This window comes from Delphinapterus leucas, chromosome 16 (assembly GCF_059928025.1).
Source record: "Delphinapterus leucas isolate spDelLeu-1000000601 "Yukka" chromosome 16, BTC_Dleu_Yukka2, whole genome shotgun sequence".
In the NCBI taxonomy this organism is placed as follows: Eukaryota; Metazoa; Chordata; class Mammalia; order Artiodactyla; family Monodontidae; genus Delphinapterus; species Delphinapterus leucas.
In genome coordinates this window covers 40,006,351-40,018,995 of record NC_143144.1, presented here as the reverse complement: position 1 = coordinate 40,018,995, position 12,645 = coordinate 40,006,351, and the positions used below count along the sequence as shown (strand labels likewise).

At 47.9% G+C, this 12,645-nt stretch overlaps 1 protein-coding gene across 2 annotated transcripts in view; it reads left to right on the top strand.

Moving 5' to 3' along the window:
* Nucleotides 1-12,645, top strand: part of FRMPD2 (FERM and PDZ domain containing 2) — a 75,686-nt gene that overhangs the window by 42,606 nt on the left and 20,435 nt on the right. For both annotated transcript variants that reach the window (XM_089897799.1, XM_089897800.1), the window contains 6 exons: nucleotides 413-623; nucleotides 5,636-5,736; nucleotides 7,648-7,740; nucleotides 8,391-8,498; nucleotides 8,591-8,707; nucleotides 11,776-11,981. In XM_089897799.1, coding sequence (XP_089753925.1) covers nucleotides 413-623; nucleotides 5,636-5,736; nucleotides 7,648-7,740; nucleotides 8,391-8,498; nucleotides 8,591-8,707; nucleotides 11,776-11,981 — 836 coding nt within the window. The remainder of the gene's footprint in view (nucleotides 1-412; nucleotides 624-5,635; nucleotides 5,737-7,647; nucleotides 7,741-8,390; nucleotides 8,499-8,590; nucleotides 8,708-11,775; nucleotides 11,982-12,645) is intronic.

Here is a 12,645-nt window from a genome sequence, read left to right as displayed (position 1 = left end):
TAGTTTGCAGACTTATTTGTTAAAACAACGTTTGGAGGATGGTTTGTAAAGGCAGCGAGCAGAGCGGATGACAGCGGTTAATTTTATACAAGGCTCTGCTGGCGCTGTGACACTGCCGTGAACCATGGCTCCAAGGCCTGTCAGCTGCCAGGGGGTGGAGGGCATCTTGTTTCCTCCTTCCTGTGTGTCTGAGTTTTCTTTCCTTAGTCAGTGCTAATTAGGCAGACGTGGCATTCTCAGGGCTAATCATAGGAGCTCCACGAGCTAGCATGAGGAAAAATAGGCCCCTCCATGCAGACAAAGAAAAGCCAGGACAGAGCCTGGGGCCTGTGATGTGTGGCTGCCACAAGAGCGATGGGGCCAGCATCATTCTTGTGAGTATTTATGTTTATCTGTTTCTCCCACATTGCAGACTATGATAAGTGTGTGCAAATGGCCAATCTGAGTCTTGCACACCTGGCCCAGTCCAAGCCGCTCACTTGGACCCAGAGACTGTCGTGCTCAGAAAATGCGCTGTTTGTACCCGGGCTGGAGGGTGCGGCAGGAGGCCTGCTACACACGTCACTGGATAACTTCACTGCGGACGCCAGCAAGGGGACCAGGGCGCAAGGGCTCAGAGGCAGGTGGGTTTGACATATCTGTTCTGTGGGCCCAAAGCATCATGTACATGGTGCTCTGGAGTAATCCATACGTGAAGACGTTGTTTAAAGGATGTCAACTGTCTAAGGGAAGTATGCATTCATTGGGTAATTATCAACTAAATCCACAGAGATTTCCCGAAGGGCAGCTGTGGGCCAGATCTATGCTAGACACGGGACAGACATCCCGTGTCTCCCTGCTGCGTTGCTCTATCTTTTGGTGGAGAAAGAGCTAGATGACGATACAAAATTGAAGGGGACAAAATAAACAAGTTGCAATAGGCTATTTAGCCGGGTACTGTTCTAAGCAATGTACCCATCACCTACATTAGCCCTCGCAACCCTGTGAAGTACTTTCTGTTTTCTCCCAGCGTGAGACTTGAACACACACAGCTGGCCCTGGAGTCTGTACCCCTAAGCTCTACATCGCCGATGCTTTCTCTTTTGATGGATTGCTTGCAATTTAATTTGCAAGGGAAAATAATGAGCTTATCAACACAACTTCACATTATAACATAATGATCCATAAATTTTAAAATAGCCTCGAAGTTGGATTGCACTTACATAGCAAGTTCTATAAATAGCACAGATGCACAAGCAGCACAGGACCAATGAAGGGGGCTGTGGGAGGGAGCTGTTTTTTGGAATGAGTTGTACATCTGCTTCAGCAGGAGGGTATGGGTGATTGATTTGAACGGCAATGCATATATTATATCTTAAAGTAATTCTTAGAACATTACTGCTCCAGATTCTGTTGATGCAAATAGGCATCACCACGCACTGCAAACTAACTCAATAATGATGAAGCAGAACGATCTATTATTGTTACCGCGTAACAAACAACTCCAAAGCATAGTGACTTAAAACAACACACATTTTGTTATTCTGTTTCACGATTTTCTGGGTTACAAATTTAGGCAGGGCTTGGCTGGGCGATTCTTCTGCCTCTCTTGAGGGTACTCATCAGGACTGGTCTGGAGGCTCCAGGACTGTGTTGTGCATGTGCCCAGGCCCTCAGTGGGGATGGCTGGGATGGTGAGCTCAGCTGGGCCCTTCTCAATCCCAGTGTGGTCTCAGGCCCTCTCCATGTGGTGCCTCCATGTGGGAGGTAGTGAGGCTTCTACATGGCAGCTCAGGGCTCCAAGGGCCCAAGGCGAGCTGCCAGTCTCCTGAAAGGCTGGGCCTGGAGCTGGCACATGGTCACTTCTGCCATACTCTCTTGGTCAAAGTTGTCACATGTCAGCACAGATTCAGGGGCAGCAGAAACAGACCCCACCTCCTGATGTAGGAGTGTCAAAGCATATGTGGCCATCTTTAATCTGTCATTCAAACTGATAGTACTTTATAGCACTCTATAGATTAAAAGCCTGAAGAAGCCATGACTAGCTCAAGGCCACCTTGAGAATGTGTTGACTGCAAAGCACCCTTCCAGTGACCTGCCAGTGGGCACGCACAGGAGGGGATTGGCAGCACTGCATGGCAGCCAGCCTTCTCAACAGGAAGCTGAATTGGAGTCCTCAGTAATCTCTGGTTCTCCTCTAATTTTAGTTTATGAATGCCAGACTTTCACAACCCTTAGTAACTCACGTCAGAGGTTATGGGTCACCTTCCATGAAAAGGGAAATCTAGGGTCTCTGGCCATCTGGAAGGTCCCCAGAAGCACAGCCCAAGACAATGACTTGGGTGCAGGTGGTTTTTGTGGAGGTGATGCCAAGAAGCAAGAGTGAGCAGGGTAAGTGAGACAGGGGAGGAGGGAAAGTGAAAAGAAAGGGGGCAGTGTCATCAAGATAGCTGCTGTGGGCAGCCAGGGCTTAATTCCATGAGAAGTGCACAGAAGTCCTCCCAGAATTGTCTGAAGGACCAGGGAGTGGACACTTGTGCACCGGCTCCCATCCCGCTCTGGTGCAAGCTTGGCTGTGGGAGGTATGAACTCTCCTATACCGTTGGGCAAGGTGGGGGGATAGAGGGGGTGTGTGAGATGCCTAAGACGCTCAAGAAGCTCTAGGGCAGAAGGAGGACCGTATCTGAAGCTAGATCAGCACGAGCTGAGGCTGAGCTCAGGTGGCACTGCCCACCACTGCTCTGGCTGGTCTGAGGTGGGACAAGGGCTGCATCCATCCGGCTCTGTCATCCCTGTGCATGGATGAGAAGTGCATCATCCTTGCTGTGGCTGGTGCAAAGATCAGCCAGCCCAGGGTCCCCTTCAGGCAGAGCGCTGGAACGAGCCCAATGCCGTGGAAATCCACCTACACCTACTCAGCTGTCTGCTGCGTGTGGTGTTGTGCTAGTTGTTTGTAACACCCGTGCCTCTCTTTCCTCATTTGTCTAGTGGTGGGAGCAGTGATGCCCACCCCACTGGGTGGCTGTGGGAATTAAATGGTGTTATAGAACCCTGAAGATGGGATGAGTCTGTGATGAGTGTCCTAATGTTGGTGCCCTTCCCCTAGTCTCTAGGGGAGAAGGTAGGAACACAAACCCTCTTAAAGGGGATAGAATGGTTAAATGTTTAAGGCAGACACAGATACAGCTTTATCGCTCCCCCGAGAGTGAGGTGATTTCCAGATAAGGGGACAGAGGAGGGCTGCATGGGGGAAGTGACAGCGGGTCTTGACCAACCATGGGTTTGGGCACAGTGAGAAGGAAGGGAGATAGGCAGGAATGCCATGAGCGAAGGCCCAGTTCCTCTTGCTACAAAAATTGGTTGAGTGTCTGCTGTGTGCCATCCCCGAGCTGTGCACCGAGGACTCAGCAGTGGGCAGGACGGACACAACCCCTGCCTCATGGCGCTCACAGAGGTGACAAGCAGAGGGCCCGTGTGGCAGGAGCAGGTGGTGCTGCCGACCAGCGGGCCAGAGCCAGGACGGGAAGGATGGGATGGCATGCAGACACTGACACGCAAGAGATGGGACCTGCTTCCCAGTGTCAAGCCTGAGCAGCTATGTGCTCAGCACTGCTTAGAACGGGGATGCCATCAGGGTGCCAACCCTGACATACAATCCCTGCCCCACGTACTTCATGGCGCCTTTTCTGTGAGCCTTTCCTGACCGCCCTGGCCAGCACCACTGGCTCGCCTTCAAGCAGCTGCCCCCAGGGCCCCTCCACCCCGACATCCACATGCATCTGTCTGTCCTGTAAACGGGGAACTTCCAGAGAACAGTGACGTGCCTGTCTCCTCCTCAGCTCTGAGGCCAGCATGCGGAGACTTTCAGTAAATGGCATTGTTTTCTTTAGGTTTGCATTTTTAAAAGCTTATTTTAATTGTGGTAAAATATACATAACATAAAATTCACCCTTTTAACCATTTTTAAGTGGACAGCGGCGTGCTGTTAAGTATATTCACATTGGTGCAGCCAGAATTCTTCTCATCTTGCCAAACTGAACCTATGACCATTAAAAGACAAGTCCCCATCCCCACTCCCTGAGACCCTGGTAACCATCATTCTACTTTCTGTTTCTATGAATTTGACTACTTTAAGGACCTCACTCTACCGTACAAGTGGAATCACACAGTGTTAGTCTCCTTGTGATTTGCAGTAGACGCTGCTTTTTATCCTTTTTAAACAATAGACTTGCACGTGTGACTTGGATCACATGGGCAGTGGCAGCCTAAGGCAGAAAATCCGTTCCTTTCTCCAGAGGCCCTCCCTTGTGGCCTTTCTTGGCCCCTCTGGGTCTGCTGGGATATCTCCTTCTTTGAAACCCAGGAGTGCTCTGCCAAAGCCTCTCCCTGGGCACTTAGGTCAGCTCTAGATGGCATGAAAGGCACCCATCCTGCAACTCGCAGTGGGCTGGGCCCATGTCTGATTCACCTTTACCCTCAGTCCCTTGCCAGCCTGGGGCCTGACATCTAGTCGGATCTCAGTCAACTTGGGCTGAACTTGCTGAAATGCACAGTATAAACAGGAGCTGGGTTAGAGTGAGGCCTTCTCCCTAATCTCTGAAGAACAGCCCTGTGCTTGTCCCTCGCCCTGCATCTGCCTTCTCTCCCCCATCGCTCCTCTTCTTCCCTTTCTAGGTCTGGCCCCTTGAACAGCGCCAGGCTCTGTGCCCGGAGCACCGGGCATCACTGATCCCAGGTTGCAGTGAGAGGTGCGGTGGCAGCACCCATCCCTGCCTTGGGCCGGCTGCCTAAAGCAGTGGGGCAGGTGTGGGCTCCCTGAGGTTGGGGCCAACCTGGGTGATGAAGGGCTGATGGATCTGTTCAGATGGTCGATCTCCTGGCCTCCCTTCTTCAGATGAGGCCCAGTGCTGGCTTTTTCCAGGGCTCTAAGTCCTGTGGCTTTGCCTCTGTTCTTGCTGCTCACTCTCTACTTTGTTCATCCCTGGATGTAGCTTATCTTGAGCAGAGCTGACCCTGTGGGTCAGGCAGGGTCCCCACTTAATTCATTATTCTTCTAGGGCCTAGAACATCCTTTGTTTGCTAGAATGCTGGCTCGGCAAAGCCAACTGAATGCCGGCATGAAAGATTCTTGTTTTCAGCTCAGTATTACTAGGGGGTAGCCAACTCCAGTATCTGCAAGGATCAAGCATGTAAGTTACTGTGTGAAGCCCTCAGTGGAGGTGCTGGAACATCACAGTGGAGGTGTTGGAACATGGCTGGCCCAGCTGAAAAAGCAAACAACAGAAAAATCAGGACCCACTAAAAGCATGAGTACTTTATACCTACTACCTCATTTTGGGGCCATCACAAGTCTAGGAAATAGGAATATTCTTATTTTCTGGTTAAGGAAATGGAGGTTTGGAAGGGCTGCTTATTCAACTCAAAGGAGAGATAGTGGGAGGTTCATAGGGGGCCTGGGTGACTCTAGGGTCCCCTCTAAGATAGAAAGCCCCCAAAGCCATTCTTTCCAGTGTACTTCTGATAACCAGATCGGCCCTTGATGGGGTCTGTCTATGGATCTGTTGACTGACGAGCATGGGGCCACCACCCACACTCAGAATGGCAGGAAGTTGCCTTCTAGGGGCATCTTACCTCATCTTGTTGACTTTCCCTGCAGGCCCTGCCCTGGCCACGAGCAGCTGGAGCACATCTGTTTGACCCAGAAGCCAACGACTTGTGACCCTCTCTCTGGACGGCCTGCTCAGAGCACGCACACAGGTACGGGCCAAGCCGTGGGCTTGGGGTAAAGGAAACCTTACACGTGACTCTTGTTTTCAGTCTTTTGCCACTACTTCATTTTGCTTCCCCAATAATGTTCACAATCTTTTTGCTTTTCCATTAATCTCAAAACTACTTATGTAGAAGGTGAAAGATTTATTCGATCTGAAGAGAAACCAGAGTATTCTGTCATACAGAGTGAAGTAAGTCAGAAAGAGAAAAACAAATACCGTATGCTAACACATATATATGGAATCTAAAAAAAAAAAAAGGCCCTGAAGAACATAGGGGCAGGACAGGAATAAAGACGCAGACGTAGAGAATGGACTTGATGACACGGGGAGGGGAAGGGTAAGGTGGGACGAAGTGAGAGAGTGGCATGGACATATATACACTACCAAATGTAAAATAGATAGCTAGTGGGAAGCAGCTGCATAGCACAGGGAGATCAGCTCGGTGCTTTGTGACCACCTAGAGGGGTGGGATAGGGAGGGTAGGAGGGAGGGAGACACAAGAGGGAGGAGATATGGGGATACATGTATATGTATAGCTGATTCACTTTGTTATACAGCAGAAACTAACACACCATTGTAAAGCAATTATACTCCAATAAAGATGTTAAAAAAAGAACAAAACTACTTATGGTTGGGAAAAGCCCATGATGTCCACCTTTGGCTTGGGCTGAGCACATAGATTCTAAATGTGTTAGCACTGGTGAAGATTCCCAGGGCTCGAGTCCAGCGTGAGGAATACCTGCTGTGGAGGGGCGTGGCTGGAAAAACGTATCATTCATTTTCTTTACAACTCTTCATATGGGCCCAGAATATCATCTCCCACTACTCACCAGAAAACATATAAAGGGCAGGCGGCATTCCCCTCTGTCATATATCCTCCAGGCAGGTCCCCAGTGGGACATAAAGACAAAGAGATTCCTGAGCTAGAGAAGATATTTATATTTGATGAGCATTAAGCCTGGGATTGGATCTGGAATACCACCAGGTGGCTCTTTACCATGAACTGTGTGCAGGTCCCACCATGGTCCGTTGGGTGAGGGAGCGATGTGGAAAACGCTGGAGGGCGGGTCACTCTTTGGGGATTTTTCCACGTGCTCTGTGGTCAACACTGGATTGCCCGTCAGGGCTCTGCCTTGGGTCCCCTCCAAGACCCAAGCTGGGGGAACCCTGCTCTGGGCTGCAGGGCCATATCACCCCCTACTGTTAGGGGCCCAAGACGGGAAGGCTTTGCTGGCTCATCTCTGTGCTCCAACTTTAGTTTCAGTTTTCACTGCCAGCAAGGTCGTCTCTGCTCAGATTCTGTCTTGTCCCAAGACCAATGCAGAAAAAAGAATAGCTGTAGTAAGTCATGCAGAGCAAGCACCATGGCCCACCTACCTTTGCCTCTGCCCTTGATGAGCCAACACTGACCTGGTGAGGGTCAGAAGTATGTGTTCACAGATGAACTTTTCTACAAAATAGAAACAGACTCACAGACGTAGAGAACAGACTTGTGGTTGCCAAGGGGGAGGGGGCTGGGGGAAGGATGGATTGGGAGTTTGGGATTAGCAGATGCAAACTATTATATATAGGATGGATAAACAGCAAGGTCCTATTGTATAGCACAGGGAACTATATTCAATATCCTGTGATAAACCATAATGGAAAAGAATATGAAAAGAATGTATAGATATGTATAACTGAACCACTTTGCTTTACAGCAGAAATTAACACAACATTGTAGATCAACTGTACTTCAGTAAAATAAATTTTAAAAGCTTATTTACAAAAAGAGTATGTGTTCAGCCATCCATACCCAGCATTGTGCATGTGTGTGAAATAGTGTTCACACCTTTTGTATTAGGTCTCTGATAATTTGGGGGAAAAGCACAATGTGGGGCTTTGTTTCCACTTCCAGGGCCACAAAATAAGAGGAGAAGGAGCTTTACAGCCGAACCAGATCGAGAAATTGTACGCGTGGCACTGAGCCGGGATCCACGCCGTGGTTTTGGTAAGAGGGCTCCTGGCAGGGGGGACCCAGTCTTTCCGTCTGGGCAGAGGGGAGGTGTGTGCCATCTTCCCTTTAGACTTTTCTACTCCGTTTTCCTGCCTGTCCTCTCCCAATTTGACTTTTTCAGTGATCACTTCTTTTTCTTCCCTTTAAGTGTCCCTAACCAGCAATGGGATGTTGGGGTCAAAGTTTCCTTTTAGGCCTGATCAGGTTTTGGGGTGCAGATCTTGAAAATCTAAGTATAAGATAGAAAAAGGCTTTTCCGTCTAATACCACGTAATAACCTTTCTCTAGCATATTTAGATTCTTAGGGATGGGGAAGAGTAGTCAATCTTTTTCACCTCTTACTATTTACCATATTCGAAGACCCTTAAGGAGAGAAGGGTTACTTGATTAAAAATCATCTTTTTTTTCCGATCTGATTATGTATGGGAACAATAATACATAATACATAATGTTCCTAGCTGTAGTTGTGCTTATGAATGCGGGACAATCGACTTTTCGCCATCTGTCATGGCAGAGTAGAAAGAGCTGTTGGTACAAATATCAGCATTGCTACTTAGTAGCTGTGTGATCTCAAGCAAATAACCTAACCTCTCTGAGCTGCAAAATCATTAAGTATCATCTTCTTTCATATAATTGGATTATAGGTTTTGTCATTAATGAGGGAGAAGATGTAGGCAAAGTTGATCCTGGCATCTTTATATCTTCTATTATACCTGGGGGACCAGCTGAAAAAGCTAAAAAGATCAAACCAGGTATGTCATTTTTGATTGCCAGAGATGCTGCTTTAAGGAACTGCTCTTTCTCACTTCCTTGATGGGATTATTGAGATGTCTTATTTTTCCAGGAGGGCAGATACTAGCCTTGAATCACATCAGTCTGGAGGGCTTCACATTCGACATGGCTGTTAGAATGATTCAGAATTCTCCTGACAACATAGAATTGATCATTTCTCAGTCAAAAGGTATGTCTTAACCCGCTTTCAGAAGCTGGAGAGCCTCCTTTATTTTCAGGAGTACATTTTTACAAACAGAGTACTGGGGCTTTAAGTCCATGTAGGTCTTTTGTATTACCTCTCTCGTGATAGTGGCTTTGGCACAAATCAATAAACTCTGCAATTTCAGGGGCAGAATGGGCTGCACCATTGCTTGTCCTGCTGAATGGGAGAAGCCTACTCTAGTTCTTTATTAGATGCAGCTATTGCGTGGTTTTCTGCCACTCTTCTCGCATGACAGGGAGGATACTCTTTCTATCAGCCAAGTCCTTATTGAAAGTGGCTACTGCAGTAATTCTACATATTTGGGGCTTAGTCGTGGAATCCGGTGGGAAGGAGACAGGGGGCTGTTCTTGAAGCTGAAGCGCATAACAAGCATTCTGTTCTAATTTAGTTAAGACTCAGCATGTTAGAGATCAACCCAAAGAGTAAAGGTTGTTTTTTTTTTTAAAGATGATTTTATTCATCCTTTAGATAGCTATCCAACAATTGCCTGTACTGAAGAATAAGATGACTCTGTTTATCTGGGTCAGGTTTGGGGTGGTAATGGGGGGATGTTAATATCCCTTTCCCTCCCAGTTACCCGGGCTCACCACAGCATTTTGGTTGGGTGATCCTGCCATTTTCCAGAAGGCTGCCTACAAAGCCAGGCCCACACTCTAGGAGCTTTGTACAATCTCCTCTCATGTACAGAAATGCTTCATGTCACACCAGCCAGCATTTTCTGGGTCCTAAATACAGTCACCCCGTTGGCCTTGGCCTCTGAAAACCACGTGCCCTCTCTCACTCTTGCACATGTACACACCATCACCAGGTGGCTTTCCAGGTGCTGCATCTGCCCTTCGTCCAGAAGCTGTGGGGGGATGGGGGCTGGCAAAGCTTGGCCCTGAGCCATGCGCCTTTCATCCTGTGCTTGGACCTGACCCAGGGGCTAGCCCGGCCCTTCCACAGCACCCGCCCCAACACACTGCTCTGTTGGATTTCCTACACTGTCACTGTTCTTCCCACAATGTTTTAGCTGTCCTTGTATTTCCCTCCATACTTTGCACAGGAAAGGACAGAGGGGAGCGATCAAACCATCCTATTTTTAAAATCAGGAAACATAATGCAGCTGAGCTGGGGTCCATTCAGCATCAAGGATGGCCTGCTGGGGTGGGGATGTCCAAAACTGGCACCCAAAGTCTGCGAGGCTCCAACCTCACTTTAGAGTTTCAGATGATGGAGTACCCACAGTGCCTGTGAATTACGTGTCCTCTCATCCTGGAGCCCCTGTCACCTGTTGGTAACTCTGCCTGGTCACAGTTGGGGTTCCTCGAAACAGCTGCCACCTTTGTTGGAGGAAGATGCTTTCCCAGTGACTCTGGCTGGTCACTGTGGGCAGAGGCTTGACCGCCGTGAGTTTCTATCTGGTTGGGCTGCTGTTGGGGCATGTGCTCTAGACTGGAGATCAAAGACAAGACAGAGAGCCTTCCCATCAGGAGCAGACATCACCCTCCACTACAGATTGAGTTTTAGTTACTCGCAGAAGTTCTAGCTTGTATTTCCGTTAGGCAGGACATACGTTGCACAGCTTGACGTTTTAATCCAGTCGTAAGCCTTGTCCTTGTCTCTTGTGGAGGGTGTGGAAGAAAATAAACAGATGCTTACAACATTGCTAGAAGGACAATGACAGTAGAATAGCTAGTGAGAAGCAGCCGCATAGCGCAGGGAGATCAGCTCAGTGCTTTGTGACCACCTAGAGGGGTGGGATAGGGAAGGTGGGAGGGAGACGCGAGAGGGAGGAGATATGGGGATATATGTATACGTATAGCTGATTCACTCTGTTATACAGCAGAAACTAACACACCCTTGTAAAGCAATTATACTCCAATAAAGATGTTAAAAATAAAGAAATTGCCAGGAATAAGGCATTACTAAACGGTGGCCCACCACTCTGTACTGAATACCTTTAGGCTTGAACTACTTCTAATCTGATTCATTAAATTAAGTTTATCCACTGTGTGAGTTGGGCATTTTCCTGAGTACTAATGAGTCTGTATCAAAAGTTGTAAACTTACTTGTGCGTCTACATATCCAGATGTAAAGAAGATCTGTGTTCCTTCCTCCCATATACATTTGTTGAATAGCTGATATTAACATATACGTGGTAAATACACGTGTTGAGGCTCTTAGTACTATGTACTAAGCTGTAATCTCTTTCTCTCTCTCTCTACATGTATAAACATCTCTCTATATTTAATTTCTAAGCCTCACCAACCCTATGAGGTAGTTGAGATTATCTCTATTTTAGATATAAGGAAATTGAGGTCCAAAAATGTGAATTACCTTGCCCAGGGTTTTACCTAGTGATTCCTGACCTCATGTTCTTTCCTCTGCTCTGTGCCAGCTCAAGGGTCAGACATGGGGTAAATGGGAATCAGTGGCCCAGTCTTCACCCATAGGGAGTCCACCATCTGGTTAGTACCAAGTTCCCCCCAAAGAACCAGACACGGTGAACTTTGGATCACAGGGTGATTACGGGTGTGCTCAGTAGGGACTCTGGAAGAGGCTAGCTTTAAGAGCAACATGATGGTTGTGGGGTTTTGGGCAAGATTTAATCCTTTTGACTCTGCTTTCTTGTGTTTGAACTGGGATCACACCTTCCTGGTGGATATGTTGAAAACATGGAAAGATACGTATATCTTTCCATACGTAAATATGTGTATGTGTGTGTGTGTGTGTGTGTGTGTGTGTGTGTGTGTGGTGCCCATATGTGGCAAGAGCTTAAAAAGGGGGAACTGCCATTATAACCATCCGTTGCTCCTGTGTTTTCATAATTGGGTCACACAAGCTCTATTTAAGTTTCAAGAACACATCCAGAATCTTCCCTTCCTCTATTCTAAATGCATCATCTCTCATGAGGTGCTAAACTCACATGGCTCCCAGCAGCTATAAAAGGTCTTTCTGTCATTGGAGGAAAATGCTATGCCCCACATAGAAATGCCACTGAGACGCCAGCCTTTCCAAGCTGTTGATTTCTTCTTGGCTTGTTTTTATAGGTGTTTGTGGAAATACCTCAAGCGAGGAGAAGAATAGCACGGCCAACTCTGGGGTCTTCTCTACAGACAGCCTGAGCAACGGGCACCTGGGAAGTTTTTCATCGCACACACAAGACCAGGAAAGAAATATTGAAGAACTGGAAATGGCTCGGACTCAGAGCTTAATGCCCAGGCTGAGACCTCAGCTGTCTGCTCCACCATTAAAGGTAATCTTTCCCTTGCTTCACTCTCTAGAATCTGGAGGAAAGAGAACAGGCTGTGGAGCCCAACAGCCTTGGCTCCAAAGTCCCTCTTTGTTCTCTATTTGCCATGTCAGGAAATAAATTCTTACAGTGCAAGGTTGTTGAGAAGAATATAAAGGGGAAAAGGCAAAGCTTCTAGCGCAGTGCCAGGGCTCAGTGTTTGAGGTTTCAGTGTCCTCGGTCACTAATTTTAACTGTGACGGATAATAACTGGCTTCTGCCGAGGGCCACGCATGGACAATCAGACATCTTGTATTCTTGGTCTCTAGTTAGTCCTCAAGCTGCAACTCATTGCCTTCGCTCTTGACAACACACCAAGGAGGAAGAAGACAAAGGCCAGCTTTGGCATGCAGAGAACTGTCTGCTTTAGTCCCAGGGCCGGCAGACTCCAGCTGTGTTTCCTTAGACACTGGATGGAAAGGTCTCCTTTTGCCCCTCCAGACCTCTCTCCGTTTTTCTCTGGGCCCCGTGGAGCTGACACTCACAGACTGTGTCAGCCCTCTGTCTTCTGGTTGGCTCTGCCCAGAAGCCCTGTGTCGAGGAAAAGAGAGTTGTTTTCCTTTATCTCACACTACTACCCCACACACAACACTCTGACACCAGTTGGGTGGGTTTTCCACATCAAGCA